Source organism: Myotis daubentonii, chromosome 10 (assembly GCF_963259705.1).
Source record: "Myotis daubentonii chromosome 10, mMyoDau2.1, whole genome shotgun sequence".
NCBI lineage: Eukaryota > Metazoa > Chordata > Mammalia > Chiroptera > Vespertilionidae > Myotis > Myotis daubentonii.
In genome coordinates, this window is record NC_081849.1 from 21,242,209 (window position 1) to 21,260,925 (window position 18,717).

Below are 18,717 nucleotides of genomic sequence, written 5' to 3' on the forward strand. Positions count from 1 at the left end.
GCTTATTTCACTTAGCATAATGCTCTCCAGTTCCATCCATGCTGTTGCAAATGGTAAGAGTTCCTTCTTTTTTACAGCACAGATGCTTTCTGAGCCCGCTTTTTTATGGAGGCTTCATTACATAGGCTTGATTGATTAACTCATTGGCCATTGGCAATTGGTTCAATTTCCAGTCCCTCTTCCCTCCCAGGAGGTTGGGGATGGGACTAAAATTTGGAAACCTCTAATCTTGGTTGGCTGTCAACCAGCCCACATCCTTAGGTGCTTTCCAAATGTCACCTTGTTAACATAACAAAAGACATAGTTACTGCTTTCATTCCTTAGGAAATTCCAAGGTTTTAAAAGCTGTGAACCAGGAGCTGTGGACAAAGATTAAAGACATATGAGAAATATATTTCCAGATGTTTACTTCCTATAAATCACAAATGTCACAAAGTAAAGCAAGGCATGTGTCCCACTTCTGAAGGAAGAGAGAGAATTAAAACACAACGTGGTGCAGTAGCTGCATGGTACCACAGAAACTGATCACGTGTTCACAGTTGCCCTCATTGAAAGGGCGAGGACTACGCCCTCCACCTTACCCTGGGTCCTCCATTTTTGGGCAGAGCCATGTGCTCGGCAAGGCTTCTTCCCGGAAGCCCAAGCCTCTGCTAGCCACACCCAGGATTTCTCTAAACTAACCAATGACAATCAAGGGAAGTGCACGCCATCGATATGACCACATCCTGTGTAACGAGACACTGACTTGCACCTGGCCAATTGGCAGGGCCCACAGTCCCCTCTCCTGCCCTTACTCCACCCCCCTATAAAACTCCTCTTCACACTGAGCTAGGTCTCTCTCTGCCACCTGCTGCTGTGTCAGTAAGGAGGGTACGGGAGCCAGACCCGGGTTTGAATAAAAGACTCTTTGCTTTTGCATTGGACTTGCTGGCTCCCTGGTGGGCTCTTGGGAATCTTGAAATCTGGGCATAACACTCATCTCACCTTCCACTTTGTCTTGACAAAACTTTTTAGCCAGGCTTCTCTCCTTCCTAGATGCCTCTGAACACTGTCTGCCTCCAAATCTGAGCAACACTGAAAAATGGACCGTGTCCCTTTGGGAATCCGCTGACCACAGCAGGACACCTTCATGCCAGACCCCACTGGTCCTTTCCCCTTTGGCTACCCAAACTTCCCTTGAAAAGTTTCTTTTAAGCTTTGTTTACTCCTCCCAAAGATATAAAAGAAAAGCATTTTTCTCTTTGATTGTGCAATGCTTGCGATGTCCGAGTTGGCAGTATTCTCTCTATTGCAATAGTCTTTCTTCTGAGTAGTCTCTCTTTCTCTAAGTCTGGATTTGTTCTTATGTGAGAGAACTCACAGAAGAGAAAACTAACTTAGGTTTCTCTGGGAGGAGAAGCGGGTGGAGATGAGAAGGCTTCCTGGAAATAATCTCAGAACAAAGGAAATGTTAACCCCACCAACATGGGGGATGGGCAGGAATTCTAGGATGAAAGATGAGTGAGTCTCTTGCCACATGGCAGTCAATTCCGGTTATCACCACTACCATAATCTCTGACCCATGCTCTGCATCGCTAAATGGAGCTCCTCACCCACCTGAAAGGGTGTTCCCAAACACCTGCACCTGATGAGCTTCCTCAGTCCAGGATGTCCCAAAAGATGTATACGCACACTTTGAATAATTATAAAACAGTATTTATTAAAATATACTTCATTTTCAAAATTGAGCTTTCAGCTATTGAAGTGTTTATACATTTTTGGCGGACATCCTGTACTTTGTCCTTCAAATATCTGACCCTTCCCCAGTACCCTATGGGTACCTCAATAGAACTCTGGCATCTTCACATCACCCACGGGGTCAAGTCGTTGATGGGACAGATCTAGGCCCTCTCTTACCATATTTGTGGACTCCTGGTCCAAGGCATCTCACCATGTGGGTTTAGGTTGAATTCTCATAGCCTGGAGATAGCAAACTAAAAGGACACAAGAAATGTAAGGAAAGAAGAGTAACTGGAAATCCTTACAGGGGCAGGCATCAGGTCGGACTCATTCAGTTCCTAATCCCTAACCTCCTCCAATGGGGCCCCATCACACAGTAGGTGCTCAAATTTTTGTTGAATGAAATGTCACATCAACTCCCACAAATAGTTCCATCTAACATCGGATTCCTTCTGGCAATAACATCAAGCGTCCTTTTGAAGGGGAACACAGGGCTTGCCCTCCATAACATCAAACACACAAGGCTAGCAATGTCCTCAGTACATCCCTCTTTCCCTTAATAGCCTCTTATGTGCATACCAGCCATGATACCGATGCAAATGTGGCCCCAGAGTCCCATGGCCCTGAGTACCACTGCCTGCGAAGTGCATCTGAGCTGCTGCAAGAGGCACTATTTTTTTTTCACTGCTACAACTGCCAGAAGATATGTTTAAATCATTACTTAAAATTTCTTTCCTGAGCAAACCTCCTCCCAGAGCTGTTAACAAGAAACAAAATGTGCTGACTTGGGTTGCACTTTCTCTCCTTTCCCCTGCCTTCCCTGTGGGGCCCCCAATGAATCACGAAATGGCTCTCTCCAGGTAACATCGAAAGAAGCCCAGTATCTGTCAAACATGCAGATGTTGGAGAACAAAGACTGTGCAGCCGGTTTTGTCACGGGACATAACCCTGGAAATAACGGCACCTCTTTCAATAAGCTGTTCATCTGATAGCCTCCTGATTGTACTCTTTTTGAGCCCGATATTTTCAAGAAAACTGTAATTATGGTTTTAGTTGATTGAGTTATGAAGGAAAACACACGAATTCTCAGGTGGACTCTTTGAGGACCCACAGAAATGACATAAATGGGTTCTGAGGTTGCTTCCTTTCTGCAGAAGGTGCTTGTACATTATGTTCTCTGTCAACACAGTAAAGTACAGATTGCTCGCATCTAGTTCTGGAGTTGCCAAACAGAATGGCTTTAACGAGGAAATGACTTTGGGAAGGGAAATAAAAGAGGGCACTTTCTTGGGGCTGGCACAGCAGGCGCAGCACACGCTTGTCATGACTCAGGTGTTCAGTGGGGAGGCGTGCACGGAGCAGCTGGCGAGGACAAAGGGGCACGGGGCTGGCTCACCTGGTTACAGAAACTGATCCCACAGACAAGCCGGGCAATCAAGACCTAACATCTATCTCCAGGACCAAGACAAATGTGGGTTTTGTTTAGACAGAACTCCATAAATCGGGGCTCAATCAACAGTTATGGCTGGTGTTATAGGCTGAATTCTGTCCTCGAAATTTCATATGCTGAGGTCCTAACTCCCAGTAGTTCAGAATGGTACCTTATTTTCTTCTATTTTTTTAAAATATATTTTTATTGTTGATTTCAGAGAGGGAGAGATGGGGAGAGAGAGATAGAAACATCAATGATGAGAGAGAATCATTGATAAGCTGCCTCCTGCATGCCCCACACTGGGGATCAAGCCTGCAACTGGGCATGTGCCCTGACTGGGAATTGAACCATGACCGTTCATAAATCGACACTCAACCACTAAGACACACAAGCCAGGCAGAATGGTACCTTATTTTCATTGCAAATGCAATCAATTAAGGGTTATTACAGATGTGATTAATTAAGAGGAGGTCATACTCATCTTATATGAGATGTTGGGGTAGAGTGGGCCCTAATAAAAAGGAGAAATTTGGATATAGACAGACAGACACACACACACACACACACACACACAAACACACACATGACAGTAACAATGCCATGTGAGGATAAAGGTGGAGATCAGAACGAGGCACCTACATGCCGGGGAACACCAAAGACTAGAGCAGAGGCACGGGCCAGATTCCCCTTCACGCCCTCAGAAGGCACCAACCCTGCTGACATCTTGAAATTGGACTTCTAGCCTCCAGAATCATGACACAACTGATCTATATTGTTTAAGCACCCAGTTTGTTGTACTTTGTTATGGCAGTCCTCAGAAACTTATACATTTGGCAATGAGAGTTAGGTAACAGGAAAAAATAGCTCAGAACAGGGCCCACACTGTTTATATGACAGATCCTAGCCTTACTAAGTATTTGCATGGGAATCCCTGAGAGAGAAACTCAAAGCATCACCTGAGACAGACTGAACTCCCTTATTCTAGGGATATAACACTAGAAAGACATGAGAAATGTAAAGACAACAAAGACAGGCTGGGCCCCAGCACACACTAGGGGCCCCATAGATAGGCTGGGCTCTGCTCAGTGGCTTCATGCAGAGTCAGCCCTCAGCGGCTGGGTGATGGTACCGGCAGAGGACAGACACCCCCCCCCCGACCCCCATCAAGTTGAGGGCTTGACCGGAAAGAGACAGTATGTCATGGCCCAAACCTCAGAGGCCAAAGTCCCAGGGGTCCAGAGTGCGAGTCAAGGGTGGGACAACACTGTAAGTTTGCAATAACCTGTAAAGGGGCTCAAGGATCACTCCGGGACCCCCAGAGACAGGATCCATCATGGCAAAAACCAGAGCTCAGAAACGTGTGGGCGGAGGTTGGGGACAAAGTATTGGTCTTGGCCTTGACTCAGAAACTGAACAAAACTGAAACTGCTTCAAGGGGCAAGTGTGATGCTGGGTGGGAGTGATCAGGGAGAACAGGGGTCACACACTGTAGGGCATCACACACTGTCTATAAGTGGACGCATCTGACTGGTCATCAGTAGACTGAGAAAAAAGAATTGTCAAAAACTATATATATTACACATATTAAACATTTCTCAAATATACACAACACTACAAAGTTGACATCATAGCCTATACTCAGTTTTTGGTGCTGCCTCTTTTTTCAAAAAGCAATGTTTCTGTTGAAGTTACCAAAATTAATTGCTTTCACATCACATGGTATACTCCATTTGAGCTTGAAGTCCACCTGCCACCTTGCACTGCCTTATGCCAGGTCTTTTTGTTACATGAACTGCAGAAGGTCCTGTCTCAGGCATGGTGTTCTCGGGCAATGCCTCTCAATGATGCCTTCATTAAGGCAAGGGCCACATCCATGTGTAATGATTTGTTTGCATCTCTGCATCCTCTGATACACACGGACCAGCTAGTATCCTGAAAACCTAGCCCAGTGTGACCTGATGCATGGTGGTACACAGTAAATGATGGCTGAATTGGCTAATATTTAGAAGGTTCAAAAAGGAAGAGGAGCAAGCAGATTTGGTGAGCCAACATTGACTAGTATTTAATTAATTCATGCACTCAATTAGGTGCCAACACTATTCCATGTAGCATATTAGTCATGCTAAGAAAAAAAAATAGCATAGGATTTGTTACTGCTAGGAGGTGCAAAGCAAGTTTCAGGAATGGAGATGTTGTCTGTCTTTAATTAAGCACTTATTTAGGCCTCACTTTGCCTTCTTATTTGCTCACTGAGCAAACTGGATACAGGCTCAGGGCCATTATCCAGTCTCCATTGGTGAAGATGGGCTTCTAACACAGACCTGAGTCAGAAGTTGTTGAGCACTCGCCATGAGCCATCTTTGTAATGATGCTTTCATTCAATTCTTTATATATATATATATATATATATATATATATATATATATATATATATATATATTTTATTGATCTTTTACAGAGAGGAAGGGAGAGGCAGAGAGTTAGAAACATCGATGAGAGAGAAACATCGACCAGCTGCCTCCTGCACATCTCCCACTGGGGATATGCCCGCAACCCAGGTACATGCCCTTGACTGGAATCGAACCTGGGACCCTTCAGTCCGCAGGCTGACGCTCTATCCACCGAGCCAAACCGGCCTCGGCTCATTCAATTCTTATACAGTCATTATCCCCATCCTACAGATAGGGAAATTGGGGCAGAAGATTAAGTAGTTCACCTGAGGTCTCATAGCTAGTATATGACATATCTAGAACTCAAATTCAGTGGTAAGATGCTCTTAACCATTCCACAGCATTATCTGGCCTGAGGGATTAGGGGTGGGATGAGCCTACAGGTTACAGGCTTTGGTGTTTGCCAGTAATTTTTTTAATGAATTCTAAGCGTTTTAACAGTATGGATGTCCCTTGAGTTCCCACATAGGCTACACATTAGCAAAGAAAATGCAAAAGCCATTGTTGAAAACCTCTCTGACCTTCAGTTCCCAGAGCCGGAGCAAGCCTGACCTCCAAGCTCATGGTACCAGCACAACCAGGAATCTGGGGACAATGGCCATTCAACAGATGTTCATGAGGACACTGCTGTATACTGGTGGTCCTTCCACTGAAAAAAACAAATTCTGAGTGGAAGACATCTACAGAGAAATTGGCATTACAATCATAGTGACAAGTGGTGCCACAGCCCAGGGACTTACAGGAGCACATCGCTAAGGACAAGTCAAGATAGCCCACACTTGTCCTGATCTCAACCCTTTCACGTGGCACTGAATGATCAGACCCGAGCAAGGACAGCTGTCAGGTGACACGATAAGTAATTTTGGTGAGCAAGGATGACAGGAATAAATCAGGCTGGGAGACCTACCACAGTGGTTGTGGAGAACTTAGTAAGGGGAACAGAGAGGTGGTTGAGCCACTCACAATCCTCCAGTCTGACCTTTCAGACAGAATATGACCAAAAGTGAAGGTATTAACAAATCAAGCAAAGCCCTCTGGCTACTTATCCCACGCAGCAGGCAGTACTTCCAGGACCTGCATAATAACATACAGCTTGGCCACACACTGAGGGCGAAAAAAGTCCATATTCACACTCGCAATTCCTGATATCACATGGCACATTCCAGTTTACGAAGAGCATTTCCACGTATTCTTTCGGTTGATGATCACTGAGCAGAGGCCTTCCATTTAGCAGACAAGGAAATTAATCCTCAAAGTCTCCTGCTTGAAGAAGAAGAATTTAAAGAAGTTCTTGACTCCAAAGTACGTTCCACGGCATCAAACTGTGATTGTTGACTAAACACTAAATGACAGCATCAGGATCGTAGGTTTGAAAGCATGTATTGAATGCTGTTTGCTGTTTTACACGAACAGCAGCTGTTGCTACTTAGCAGTTGCTAAGTCCTAAATAGTGAGAAAGGTGAGGGTGAAGAACAGCTTTGAAATGAGGCTCCATTTGATCAGGTTCTGCAGTAATTGTTAAAATCATATACACTTTCTTTGGGTCCCTGTGAAGCTTCTGCATGACCATGGCACCCGCAGTTCCAATTTGCAACTTCCTCAGCCCTCCTTTGAAGTTCTTCTTGCCAATTACCTGGTGTTAATATTAATTAAATGTAATTTGCAACTTGAAATGTGGTGTTATCAATGGAACTCAGCTGTAAAAATATAAAGTAAAATTTTCAATTGAATTAAAATGTTTCCTTTCATCCGCAGTATTTTACAACATTAATACTTCTGTCAAATTGATTTTTGCCTGCTGGAAGTCATTTTTCCAAAGCATTGCACATCTGAAGGAAAAGGCTGTTCTTTATGTATTCCTTTCTCTGTGTCATTGAAAATACTTTGTTTTAATCTTGAAATGAATCCATTTCAGTTCATAGAAACGCAGTTCTTGTTTATAACCCAAGAGGGGAAAAATGCTTTCTTTTAATACAGTACTGAGGTAGTTTAAAAATATGATCAGTAGGCACTTTTCAGTTGCATAACAGGAATGAATTTTCCTAATGTTATTGTTTGACCCTCACCAAAAATAATTCACTATTAAACATTTTGGCAAGTGTAATTTTATATACAAAAAAAATGAATTAAGTAAATTGGTCTATAGCATTAACATTTCAAACAGACTATGCCAATTCCATGACCTCTGTGGTCCCTTCCAAATCTGAGATTTTAAGATTCTGAACACGTGTCAGACAATAGTCAGAAGCTTCCAGCATTTGCAAATTAGGGAGAAAAAGTCACATATGGTTGAAGATTTGACAGAATCAGGTCTAGTCTGCCCCCCATAAAGTGTGATGACGACTTACAGGCCTGTCATCTTCAATAAATCTCTCATAAATGTGATGACTGATTAAAGGAGGTGTTGCCACACTGTGCAAATCCACACTGAAAAAAATATAATGCTTTCACAAACTCCTTTTATCCTCAAAGTTCAAGCTTTAGCTTCCTTGCCCCTTATAATGACAGTGGTAGTATGAACATTTATTATCCTGTCTTCTTTTAAAAAATAATATAATAAGGGAAGATAAAGAAGCGAAATAACCTGTCTAAAGACTCAAGGAAGTCATTGCCTGAGTCACAAACTACGAGCCCCAGAGCTTAGGATGGAAAAGCAGGAGTCTACATTACCAACCTCTTTATGACAATGCCAAGGAAAACATCACACCAGATCATTAAAATCAGACATAAATATTGGACTATGGTCCTAACAACTGAGGGTGTGTAAGATGGGTGATAGCTAAGTCTTAACAACCCTCAGCAACTAAGCTCTATCCTTCCCTCAAGCCAAAAGAAACCAAGTGGCACATAAAGATAAATTAGGCCAGAAAGAACTCTGGATGTCCATAATTTTCCAGTGTCATCAAAAAGCACAGCATCTTGGAATTACACAAGACAGGGGGTTTGAAGAGCCAGTGCACCACCATACAGGAAGTGCCCACTGTGGTCCTACTGGGATGCTCCTGACTACCTAGGATCCTGGGAAAGTCAGACACTAGGATCCCACCACTTTCCCCAGCCTGGAACCCTGAATTATCCATTAGATAACCCAGTCTACCCACATAGTCAGGATTGGGAGAGTAGAATTCTGTAACACGCCAAAGGAACTTCAGAACTGGTTATATTACAGGCTTCTCCATTAACAAAATTCGGTCTCATCTTTATTGCTAGTCTGTTGTCCTTCTGGTCTAACTCCCACCCCTGTCACTGGAAATTATCTCCCTAAGTACACCCTTCTTCACTATTGCCCCCTGTTAATGGGTATTAAAGTGTTTCTCCCAACAAGATATGCTGATATCTTAACCCCAGTATCTCAGCATGTGACCTTATATGGAAAGAGGTTCACCACAGATGTAATTAGTTAACATGAGGTCATGCTAGAGTAGAATGGGTCTTTAATCCAACATGACCGGCATCCTTACAAGAAGAGAATACATAAGAATGGAGAAGGGAGAAATGTGATGACATAGGCAGAGGTTGGAGTGATGTGTCTACAAGCCAATAAATACCAAGTATTAATAGCAAACACCAGAAGCTAAAAGAGGCAAAGAAGAATTCTCTACAATTTTCAGAAGCAGCATGGCCTTGCTGACACTGTGACTTCAAATTTCTAGCCTCCAGCACTAAGACAATACATTTCTGTTGGGTTTTGGTATGTTGTTATGGCAGCACTAGGGAACGAATATACCCCCTCACAAGGACACTACTTGATTCTCTGTACCACACACACATTCAGCTATTCCGCTCATAAAAGTTCCTGTTCTCTTATGAAAATCTGCTCGGTATCCTTGAATTTTTCCACAAGAACTCCGACCATCTCCCATCATGAAAATATTTTTCAAGGGGACTGAGGGCCCTCCCATGGCCATAAACTCATCAAGAGAAAAAAACACTTGCCTTAGCCAGTGTGATTCTGTAGAGTGTCCAGGGTTCAATTCCAGGTCAAGGGCATGTACCTCAGTTGAGGGTTTGATCCCCAGCCTCTGTCAGGGCTCATGTGGAAGGCAACCAATCGATGTGTCTCCCTTACAATGATGACTCTCTCACTCTCTTGCTCTCTCTCTGACCCTTTCTCCCACCCTCCCTCCCTTACACTCTCTCTCAAAAAAAAAAAAATCAGTGGAAAAAATATCCTCAGGTGAGGATTTTTTAAAAAGAGAAGAGAACGCTCTGCCACCCTCTGAGCTTTCCATTGCTAAGTCTTGGCCATTATTCCCATGCCTTTTTTTTTGTCATTTATACCAATTTTATTTTTTCCAGCTTTGTTGAGGTATAATTGACAACTAAATATTGCATAAATGTAAGGTGTACAACATGACATTTTGATATACATAAACATTGTGAAGTGATTACCACAATCAAACTAGTTAACATATCCATCACCTCACATAGTTACTATTTTGTGTGTGCATGGTGAGAACACTTAAATCAACTCTCTTAATAATTAACTATAGTTACAATTCTGTACATTACATCTCCTACATAACTGAAAGCTTATATGCTTTGCCCAGCATCTCCCCATTTCTCCTACTTAGCAGACTGAGACTGATATTGCAGTGGTCTCTCAACTGGTCCCCTTATCTTCCACTTCTCATTTGCACAATCTTAAATACACATCCTGATAGACCTCTTGCTCCTCAGCATTTTCCTCCATCGTCTGGCACATAAAAGATAAAATTACCACCCTATGGGATGAAATACTCAACTAGGTGTCCATGTCAAGCCTTCTTATTGTGTCTCCCATACCTCACTACACAAACTATGCTTCAGTCAAATTGTGCTATTTGCTGATCTCAAATATATTTTGTTGCCTTCTTCAGTGAAAATCCTACAGTAAAGGATGCATTGGAGGGAGACTATAACAGCTAGGGTACCAAGAAACTATTTGTCTTTATTTGGTCAAATAGCTCCTGTCCCTGTCTCCCTCAGAAGGATCTTGACTAGAGAAAACCATCACTGGCGTCTCCGTTCATGACCATCACTTACTCATAACTTCGTTCAAGATTCAGGAAAGACCCATGCCCTGCCCAAGTCTCAGGTTGTGTCAAAATGAAAAATGTTCTAATCACACCATACAAGCAATTTATCACTAAACAGATTTTCATTTCACTATATTCCATGATTTGTCTAAATTAATCAGAGCTAAAACATAGGAAGCCTCAATTTACATTGAAATTTCTTAGTAATGAATGTTGCTGAAGGGAGAAATTCAGAACAGAGTACAGGAAAATTTATAAGAGTTGGGAAAATACATAATTTTATTAATAGGCAGACGCTCCAGAAAATAAATTTATTACTTGACTCCTAAGTCAAGATACTAAAATTTTTGAAAACACACTATTAACATGGTGACAAAGATGTCACTGATATTATAGTAAGAGAAGCAAATGTTACAGAACTAATGAATTTTCATTAGAGCCATCAGTTCACTTCAGAATGGGTTAAGTTGCTACCATTTGCCAACCCCATTAATATCATTGTCATGTAAAAGGTTTCATTTTCAGCTATTTCTGTTCTAGATAAAATCTTTGTCATTAAAATGAGGAATGATTTTGATATTTAATATATTCCATGACATACTCTAGTGTGATACTAATTTGGCCTTTTCAGCATTCTGCATATTAATTGACAATCCAGCCTTCCTCCATCCCCAGATAAGTGAGAATGGAAATAGAATGGACAGCCAATCAAGTCTCAGAATACTGAAAAGATCGACATAGAAGAAACACATTGCACTCATCAGGAGCATACACAAGGCACAAAAATTGTTTTCTCCTATAATAATGACTAAGATAGAAATGCGAATAATGAATGGCACCATCTGAGTCCTTTGATGTGACAGTGTTACCAAAGTTAGCAATGCTCCATAAAAACTGAAACTAGTATTGCTTTTTTTAGTCAAAAGAATAAAACTACAATCTCACTTAACTTTTAGAACAATGCATTCTATCAGATTCTCCAACAATTGGGAGATTGTGTCCCGTACTTAATTTTTCATAGTCATCTGTTTCATGCACACAAAATGTGTCCTGTAGTTGAAGAGTACATAGGATCGCCACAGAAGACTTAGAATTTCAATACATACTCTATTAGTTTCCTTTCTCTTGTGGAATTACCATTCTGGTGAGAACCGACATCCGCTACATAAATAATGCATTAATCCTAATTCCAGAAGCTATTATTTTCATTTTAGTGAGCATTTCCTCTAAAGACAAACTTGGCATTCTTATCCAAGAAGGTAATATAACTTGCCAGCACTTAAAGTGTTTTGAATCATTTTTATAGCAATAATGATATAAGTTTAAATTCCAAAGAGCAAACATTACGGCATCGTGGACACTTAACAACAGGTGTGAATAGCTGGCTGATTAAATCAGTGAATCCAATCTGTTCAGCAACACCAGGCCTTTTTGCCTCTTCTAGCTCTTATGCAGCAACACGGCACTGGAACAAATTATAAACATACCAAATAATGTGTAAAATAAATCTTCATGCCCTAGTCTATGCAAAACAGATCCCAGGCATCTGCAAATCTTTCAAGAGAAGGCCTTATTCCAATAAATTATTCCAATAACCCTTTGTCCTTGCTAATTATGGATAAGTCCAAATCACTCCCATGATCTTTTCCTGAGTTGAAGTCTCCAAGAAAGACAAGAAATCAACAACATAGTTTCTTCTCTCAAGGTCAAAATCACCAATAGGCACTTTCCTTTTTCCACAAAATATTCCGCTTACAGGAAAAAATAGGTAAATATTATTCAGTAGTTCTTAAGAGTATTTGTTAAGTAACAGTACTATATCTCCCTTCATTGACGAAGGTGTGTTGTTGACCAGCCAGCAATAAGGTTTGTCCTCTAAGTGTGTTTTGTGTTGCTGTGCTTCTTTCCTACACAGTGGAATGGATTTACAACCTCATAAGTAAACATGCACCTGGTGAGACGCCTGTAGGGATTTGGAGAAGCACCTTGAAAAAACCCAGAATGGAGTTCATCAGCACCTTGTTCTAACCCACGTTTTCACAGTTTGCCCTTCATCCCACTGTAAGCTTCAGTGTTTAAGGTAAGACTGAAAATGCAAGAAGTCAAATATGACAATCAGAATATCGCTGAAGCATAGCCTTGGGGGCTCCTTCAGTATTGTTTTAAAATGATTACCAGTCTGAATCCCTCTAGAGTTCGATGTAAATTCCACTGCCTTTTTTTTTAATTTAATGACTTGCTAATGTAAACTTCCATCTAGAACAATCAGAAAGTATGTCATTTATTCAAATTTACAGTGTCTCTTATGTGCCAGCAAACTCCCTTGTCAAAACAGACAACTTTTAAAAATGTCTGCCTGAGTCAGAAGCTCTATTTCCTGAATTAGCACCAAAGTGTCACCTTGATGGGCCATGAACAACACAAACATTTATGATAAACCCAGCTTCCCCCTCGAATGGACAGCCCAGGTCACGCCTCTGTAGGAGCTCTCATTACTTCATACAGATCACAAAGTGCTTGGAGGTGATAGGACTCCCACAACCTGTCACCTCCAAATACAATCACCCGATAAATAAATGCTTACCAATCTCCCTCGAAATCTGAGTGAATGCCTCCACACCGCTCTCTCCATAGTTGCCCTCAGAAGCCAGTGTCGACACATAATTCCACCCCAGGGCTGTCACAATGTCCACCATGGCTTGTGCTTGGTAGGAGTCAGGCGGGACCACCCTAGAGAAGAAGTCATACCTGGTGTTGTCACTTAGCTCAGGGGCTGTGGATGCATAGCTGATTTGAGGTATCTGCAAAACAAAGGACAGGGCATTTCAACCCGTGAGGAATCCTGCGGAATGATGGATTGTCACAATTGACTGAACAGCCAAAACTATATCAGAAACCTAGATACAGCAATCTGAAGCTGAAGTAAGGTTTTATGAGCAACAATGTAATTAGAAAGTCTTTTACATTGGTCTGTAGGCTCACTTTCTTTCAAAGAACATTTCTAAATAACAAGGAAAAAATGTAGTTTTGCTTCAGATTCCACTGTTTCTGAAAGCAAGGCAAAATATTTATGTTTGTTATTGTTGTTGTTGTTGCTTTTTTGTTCTGTCTGTGATAAGATCTGTGCAGAAATGAGGCAGCAGTGAAGGTGTAGACAAGGATCAGAAAGGTCAACCTCTGACATTGTTTTAGCTTTAGAACAGAAAGGCTACACAATGACGAACAGAGACTTTAATATGAGATTTTTTGTACACTCAGTATTTCAGTTTTAAGATTATATTTTTGGTAAATTATCCTAATATATAAAAACCCTGAGTCCATCACTACCGGAGGCTCAACCAACCAGAAGTCAGTCCTGCAGTCAGCACTGGGTTGCCGTGCCGACCCAGCACTGACTGCTGAGGGGGCTGCAAATCAGGCCCAGAGAGAGGCCTGAAGAGAGAAGCAGGGTCTTATCTGTAGCCTGTGTGGCAGCTGTTGATTAGCACTTGCCTCTCTCTTTCTCTCCAGGCTGGGCAAGCAGCCAAGCCTCCATTTCTCTCCAGGCCTCCACTGGGGCTGCCTTTCTGATCAGGCCCCATTGATAGGCCCAGAGACACTGACTGGCATAGAAACCGACCAATCAGAACCAAATCTGGGTCAACTGTGAGCAGCCAATGTCTGCCTAGGAGGCGGAGCTTTTGAAACTGACTGGGATAGAAACCAACCAATCAGAACCAAATTGGCCAGCAGAGGAGGGCAGTGGGGGTGAAATCAGGCCAGCAGACAGGGCAGTTGGGGCTCATCAGGCCAACAGAGGAGGGCAATTAGGGGTGATCAGGCAGACAGAGACAGTTAAGGGTGATCAGGCTGGCAGGGAAGGGCAGCTGGGGGCGATATCAGGCCAGCAGGGGAGGGCAGTTGAGGGTGAGCAGGCCGGCAGGGGATAGCAGTTGGGGGCAAGATCAGGCTGGCAGGGGAGGGCCATTGGGGGTGAGATCAGGCCAGCAGGGGATGGCAGTTGGGGGCAAGATCAGGCTGGAAGGGGAGAGCAGTTAGGGTGATCAGGCAGGCAGGCAGAGGCAGTTAGGGGCAATCAGGCAGGCAGGTAGAGGGGTTAGGGGCAATCAGGCAGGCAGGCAGATGAATGGTTAGGAGCCAGAGGTCCCAGATTGCGAGACTGCTGGCAGTCGGACATCCCCCATGGGGTCCCTGATTGGAGAGGGTGCAGGCTGGGCTAAGGGAACCGCCCCCCCCCCCCCCCCGCATGAATTTCGTGCACCGGGCCACTAGTTTTAAATAAATAGCTTTTCAAGTCTATTCACTGATTATTAATATAATGATTGAGTACCACAAAAAGTTTTTGGAATAGCCAACCATGTATCTTTTAATAAAAAAAATTTTCCAACTTCTCCAAAGAACATTACAAAACAGAAACCCATACAATAATTTCTTTGGGAAAACAGACTTCCTGATATAAAGGGGGTGAACTGCTAGAAGATTTTCAAAACTAGAAATCCTAGGTCATTTCTCCTCACTATATTCAAACCGAGTAACAAATAACTACATGCCACAAATCTCCCCCTAAAAAACTTTAAAATGTAACATCCATTCATACATCCAAGTGAGGACTCTCAGTCTCACAGAAGAAAACATGTTGCTAAAGAAGTACAAGGAAGCACATGAAGTCCGGACGGGGTACAGGAGATGCAGGGAATCTGGCCAACAAGGCGGGACAGGACATCACAGCCACGGGAACAGCATCTCAAAGGCACAGAGTGGGCTAAGGCATGGCAGACCCCAGGGACTGCAGCTTTTCAGATGTCAGGAAAGTAGGGCACTAGGGCAGGACTGTTGAAATAAAACTGCCAAGCTGGATAGAAGCTGGGTGATGAAGGGGGGAAAGGAAAGGTGTAGAACCTATATGTATCTGAAAGACAAGGAAAGGTGCAGGTGGGGGGATAAATGTGGAATGACTCTCAGTTGTATGACTTTGGCCACTAAGATCCCTGATATTTTCTGTTTACCAAGATAGATATTTTTTAAAAAGGAGATTTGTCAGACAAAAAAAATAAGTTTAACTTTTGATTTGCCTCTTTTGAGACTCTTGTGAGATGAATGAAAGCCTCTAAATAGTGGGCAATAATATTGTGGGATCTGCAGTTTGAGTGTCTTTGGGACTGAAGGTGAAGAAAGGTGGGAACACAGCGGAGGTGGTAGTTAACGTGTGTGCTCACCCAAGAAAACTATAAAGAGTAAAAGGAGAGAGGAAATTTGGGAGGGTGAGCTATGCAACTGTGTATCTCATCACCCCTCTGCCCCATGCTGAGGTGTGAAAGTTCAGAGGCCAAAATGACTACAAGTGCCCTAACTCAGGGTGCTTAACTGAAGATGCAAGTTTGGCTCATACATAAAACAATTAACTTTGCTCTCCACCAGATCCTGCAGCCAATATCAGTGCCCTGATGTCAGAGAGCCTGCAGTTCCATCTTCCCATACAGGCCTGCACACTCTGGGATCCAACCCTCACCCAACACCCCCTGGCCAATGATTCCCAATCCATATAACGTTTTGATTCTCCTCCTCACATCTGTGTAAAGCTCTCAACATCTGGGTTCCTTTGATCTAGAGCAGGGGTCCTCAAACTACGGCCCGCGGGCCACATGAAAATACAAATATTGTATTTGTTCCTGTTTTGTTTTTTTACTTCAAAATAAGATATGTGCAGTGTGCATAGGAATTTGTTCATAGTTTTTTTTTTTAAACTATAGTCCAGCCCTCCAACGGTCTGAGGGACAGTGAACTGGCCCCCTGTTTAAAAAGTTTGAGGACCCCTGATGTAGAGAGTCCTGCTCCATAATGGTGGCCAGTGAAGTGACACTGAACTTCTCAGTAAAAGAATGTGCTTGGAGCTCTCCAGGGTGCTGCAGGGTCCATCCAGCTCCTGTACAACCTGTATGTCTCTATATTGACTATAACAATGAGTTAGCCTATGTAACCCAAATTCTTCCTGATCCTAATATCCTAGTGGGACCAAGTTCACTTGCTTGTTAACACTGTGGGTCCACAAAAAAACGAGTCTGACCTGCCTCCTTTGCTTTCTCTGCCAGATACATTGGCCACCTCTCGGCAGGCTATTCCCTTGATTAGTCTTTGTGCCTTTGTAATACATGACTACTCAGCAAGGACACACCCCCACATGTCTAACCACACACCAAATCTTGGCCTTTTTCACCTTTTTTGCTTGCTTCTAGAGGACCTTGGAAGTAGACAATAGATGACTCAGTGAGAGCTACCCCTCACTAGGTAAAACTTTCCCAAAGATCAAGAGCATGTGCATTTCTGTGTTCCAATGAAACGTATTCAGCAGCTTGACCTTCACTTTTGGAGGAATTCTGTGAAGATGAATGTGGTGTGTGTGTGTGTGTGTGTACGCGCACGTGTGCATAGGGGAGCATTCTATAGCAAATGATATGGCATCTTTCCTTGCCATGCCTTTTCTGCCCTGCTTGCTGCATGTCCTAGGAGTGCTCTAGGACTGTAGCACCTGGGTCCCTTGCCTCAGGCTTTCAGTGAGTCCCACAGGAGTCAGAACACTGATTTCCACATCTCTTTCCCCACCAACCTGGTGTTTCTCTACCTAAACCCTCATCCACAGCTAAAGCTCTTGCCAGGTTCCGGGGACCACTCTCTACCCTGTCCCTTCAGGTCCTGCCACTGCTGCTGGTACCTGAGTGCTTCCTTGCCCTGTGTTGGTTCCTTTCACTGTGCCCACACCTTAAGAATCGTTCTTTTGTTAACCTTCCTTGAATTACCTTTCACAGAGGATTAGTCAGAGTCCAGTAGCCAAGGAGCTACTCAGAGTCCATCAGTGAAACGCCTTACACAGCCCCCACCCTGACTATAATAATGAGCCACCCCTTTCTAAAAAGGAGCACAATGTGTGAAAATTGAGTGTTTGAACCCAAAACTAATTATCTCAAATTACTACCTTCAGTCAGTCACTTTCAGGGCTGTTTAATTAGCAGTCAGCATCGTGTTTAGGATTAATTAAACAGGTGTAAAGGAGGTATAAAATAAAAGTGCAGATAGAAGATGGTTGTTGGACTAATTGGATAAAGGACTTTCTCCCCAAACTCTTGAAGTGTTTTCTCTTTGCCTATCATCTTGTGGGAAAAGTGGTGTGAGAGTATGTGTCTGTGTTTCCACTTGTTCAACATTTGCTGTGTTGCCATCTACAATAATAGACATCAGGGTATGTGGATAGTATTTTAAGACAACTTTTCAAGTTGTCATGAAATCATACCTCATTCTTATTTTATTGTGGCTGACCACGAAGCATTGGCTCCTTATGCACTTTAGTCTCTGTGCCAGCAGCCCCAGTATTTCCACCTCCCTCGAATTAACGCCCTACTGGCAACCCAAGTGGAATTTTTTTATAAACCTAGAATGTTTCTTTTTCTTTTCAATACATTAAATCCATCCTAATTAATCCCTTCGCCCTGGAGCTTTCCTCTCCCAGAAACAACAACACTAAAAAGGTGGTGGGTGGGGAAAAGAAGTAGAGAGGGAAATGATTGGGAAAAGAAAAGGAGGTGTTAGGGGAAGCATTCTGCATCAGCACTCCCATCCTTTGGAAGAAGTAACATCCTACATAAAACTCTGTTAACTCCCACTTGCCCACTCAAAGGATAATATCCAAACTCCAGCCTGGTTCATGGAGTCCAGATTTCAGACTCTGTCCCATCCTCATTCCAACCTCACGTCTTCCCTGCCACACCCTGACAGCACCCAGCCCCTGCGAGTCCCTGTGTTGACTGTCTTCTCTCCCTCGCTTGGAGATCTTCTGCACAAAGCAACGTCTACCTCCCTGGGAAGCTTTCACTAGCTCTCTCAGACACCCTGGCTCCCATAGCCTCCATCATGTGACATTAGGAACCACAATGGCTTATGAGCCTCTCAGGAACAAAGTCTCTGTCAATTGCCTTGGTATCCCCAGCACCTGGCAGAGGACATGCTCAATGACTGTTTGGAGGCAATTAATTAATTAAAGTGTGGCAGGAATTTTGGTACAGCCTCTTTCCCACAACCTCCTCCCCTGCATTCCACCAAAACACTG

General features: G+C 43.1%; 1 protein-coding gene across 1 annotated transcript in view; it reads right to left on the reverse strand.

The window, feature by feature from the left end:
• Positions 1-18,717, reverse strand: part of GRM8 (glutamate metabotropic receptor 8) — a 751,450-nt gene that overhangs the window by 579,280 nt on the left and 153,453 nt on the right. Inside the window, exon 3 of the mRNA XM_059711703.1 lies at positions 13,204-13,420. Within this exon, the coding sequence (XP_059567686.1) occupies positions 13,204-13,420 (217 nt within the window). The remainder of the gene's footprint in view (positions 1-13,203; positions 13,421-18,717) is intronic.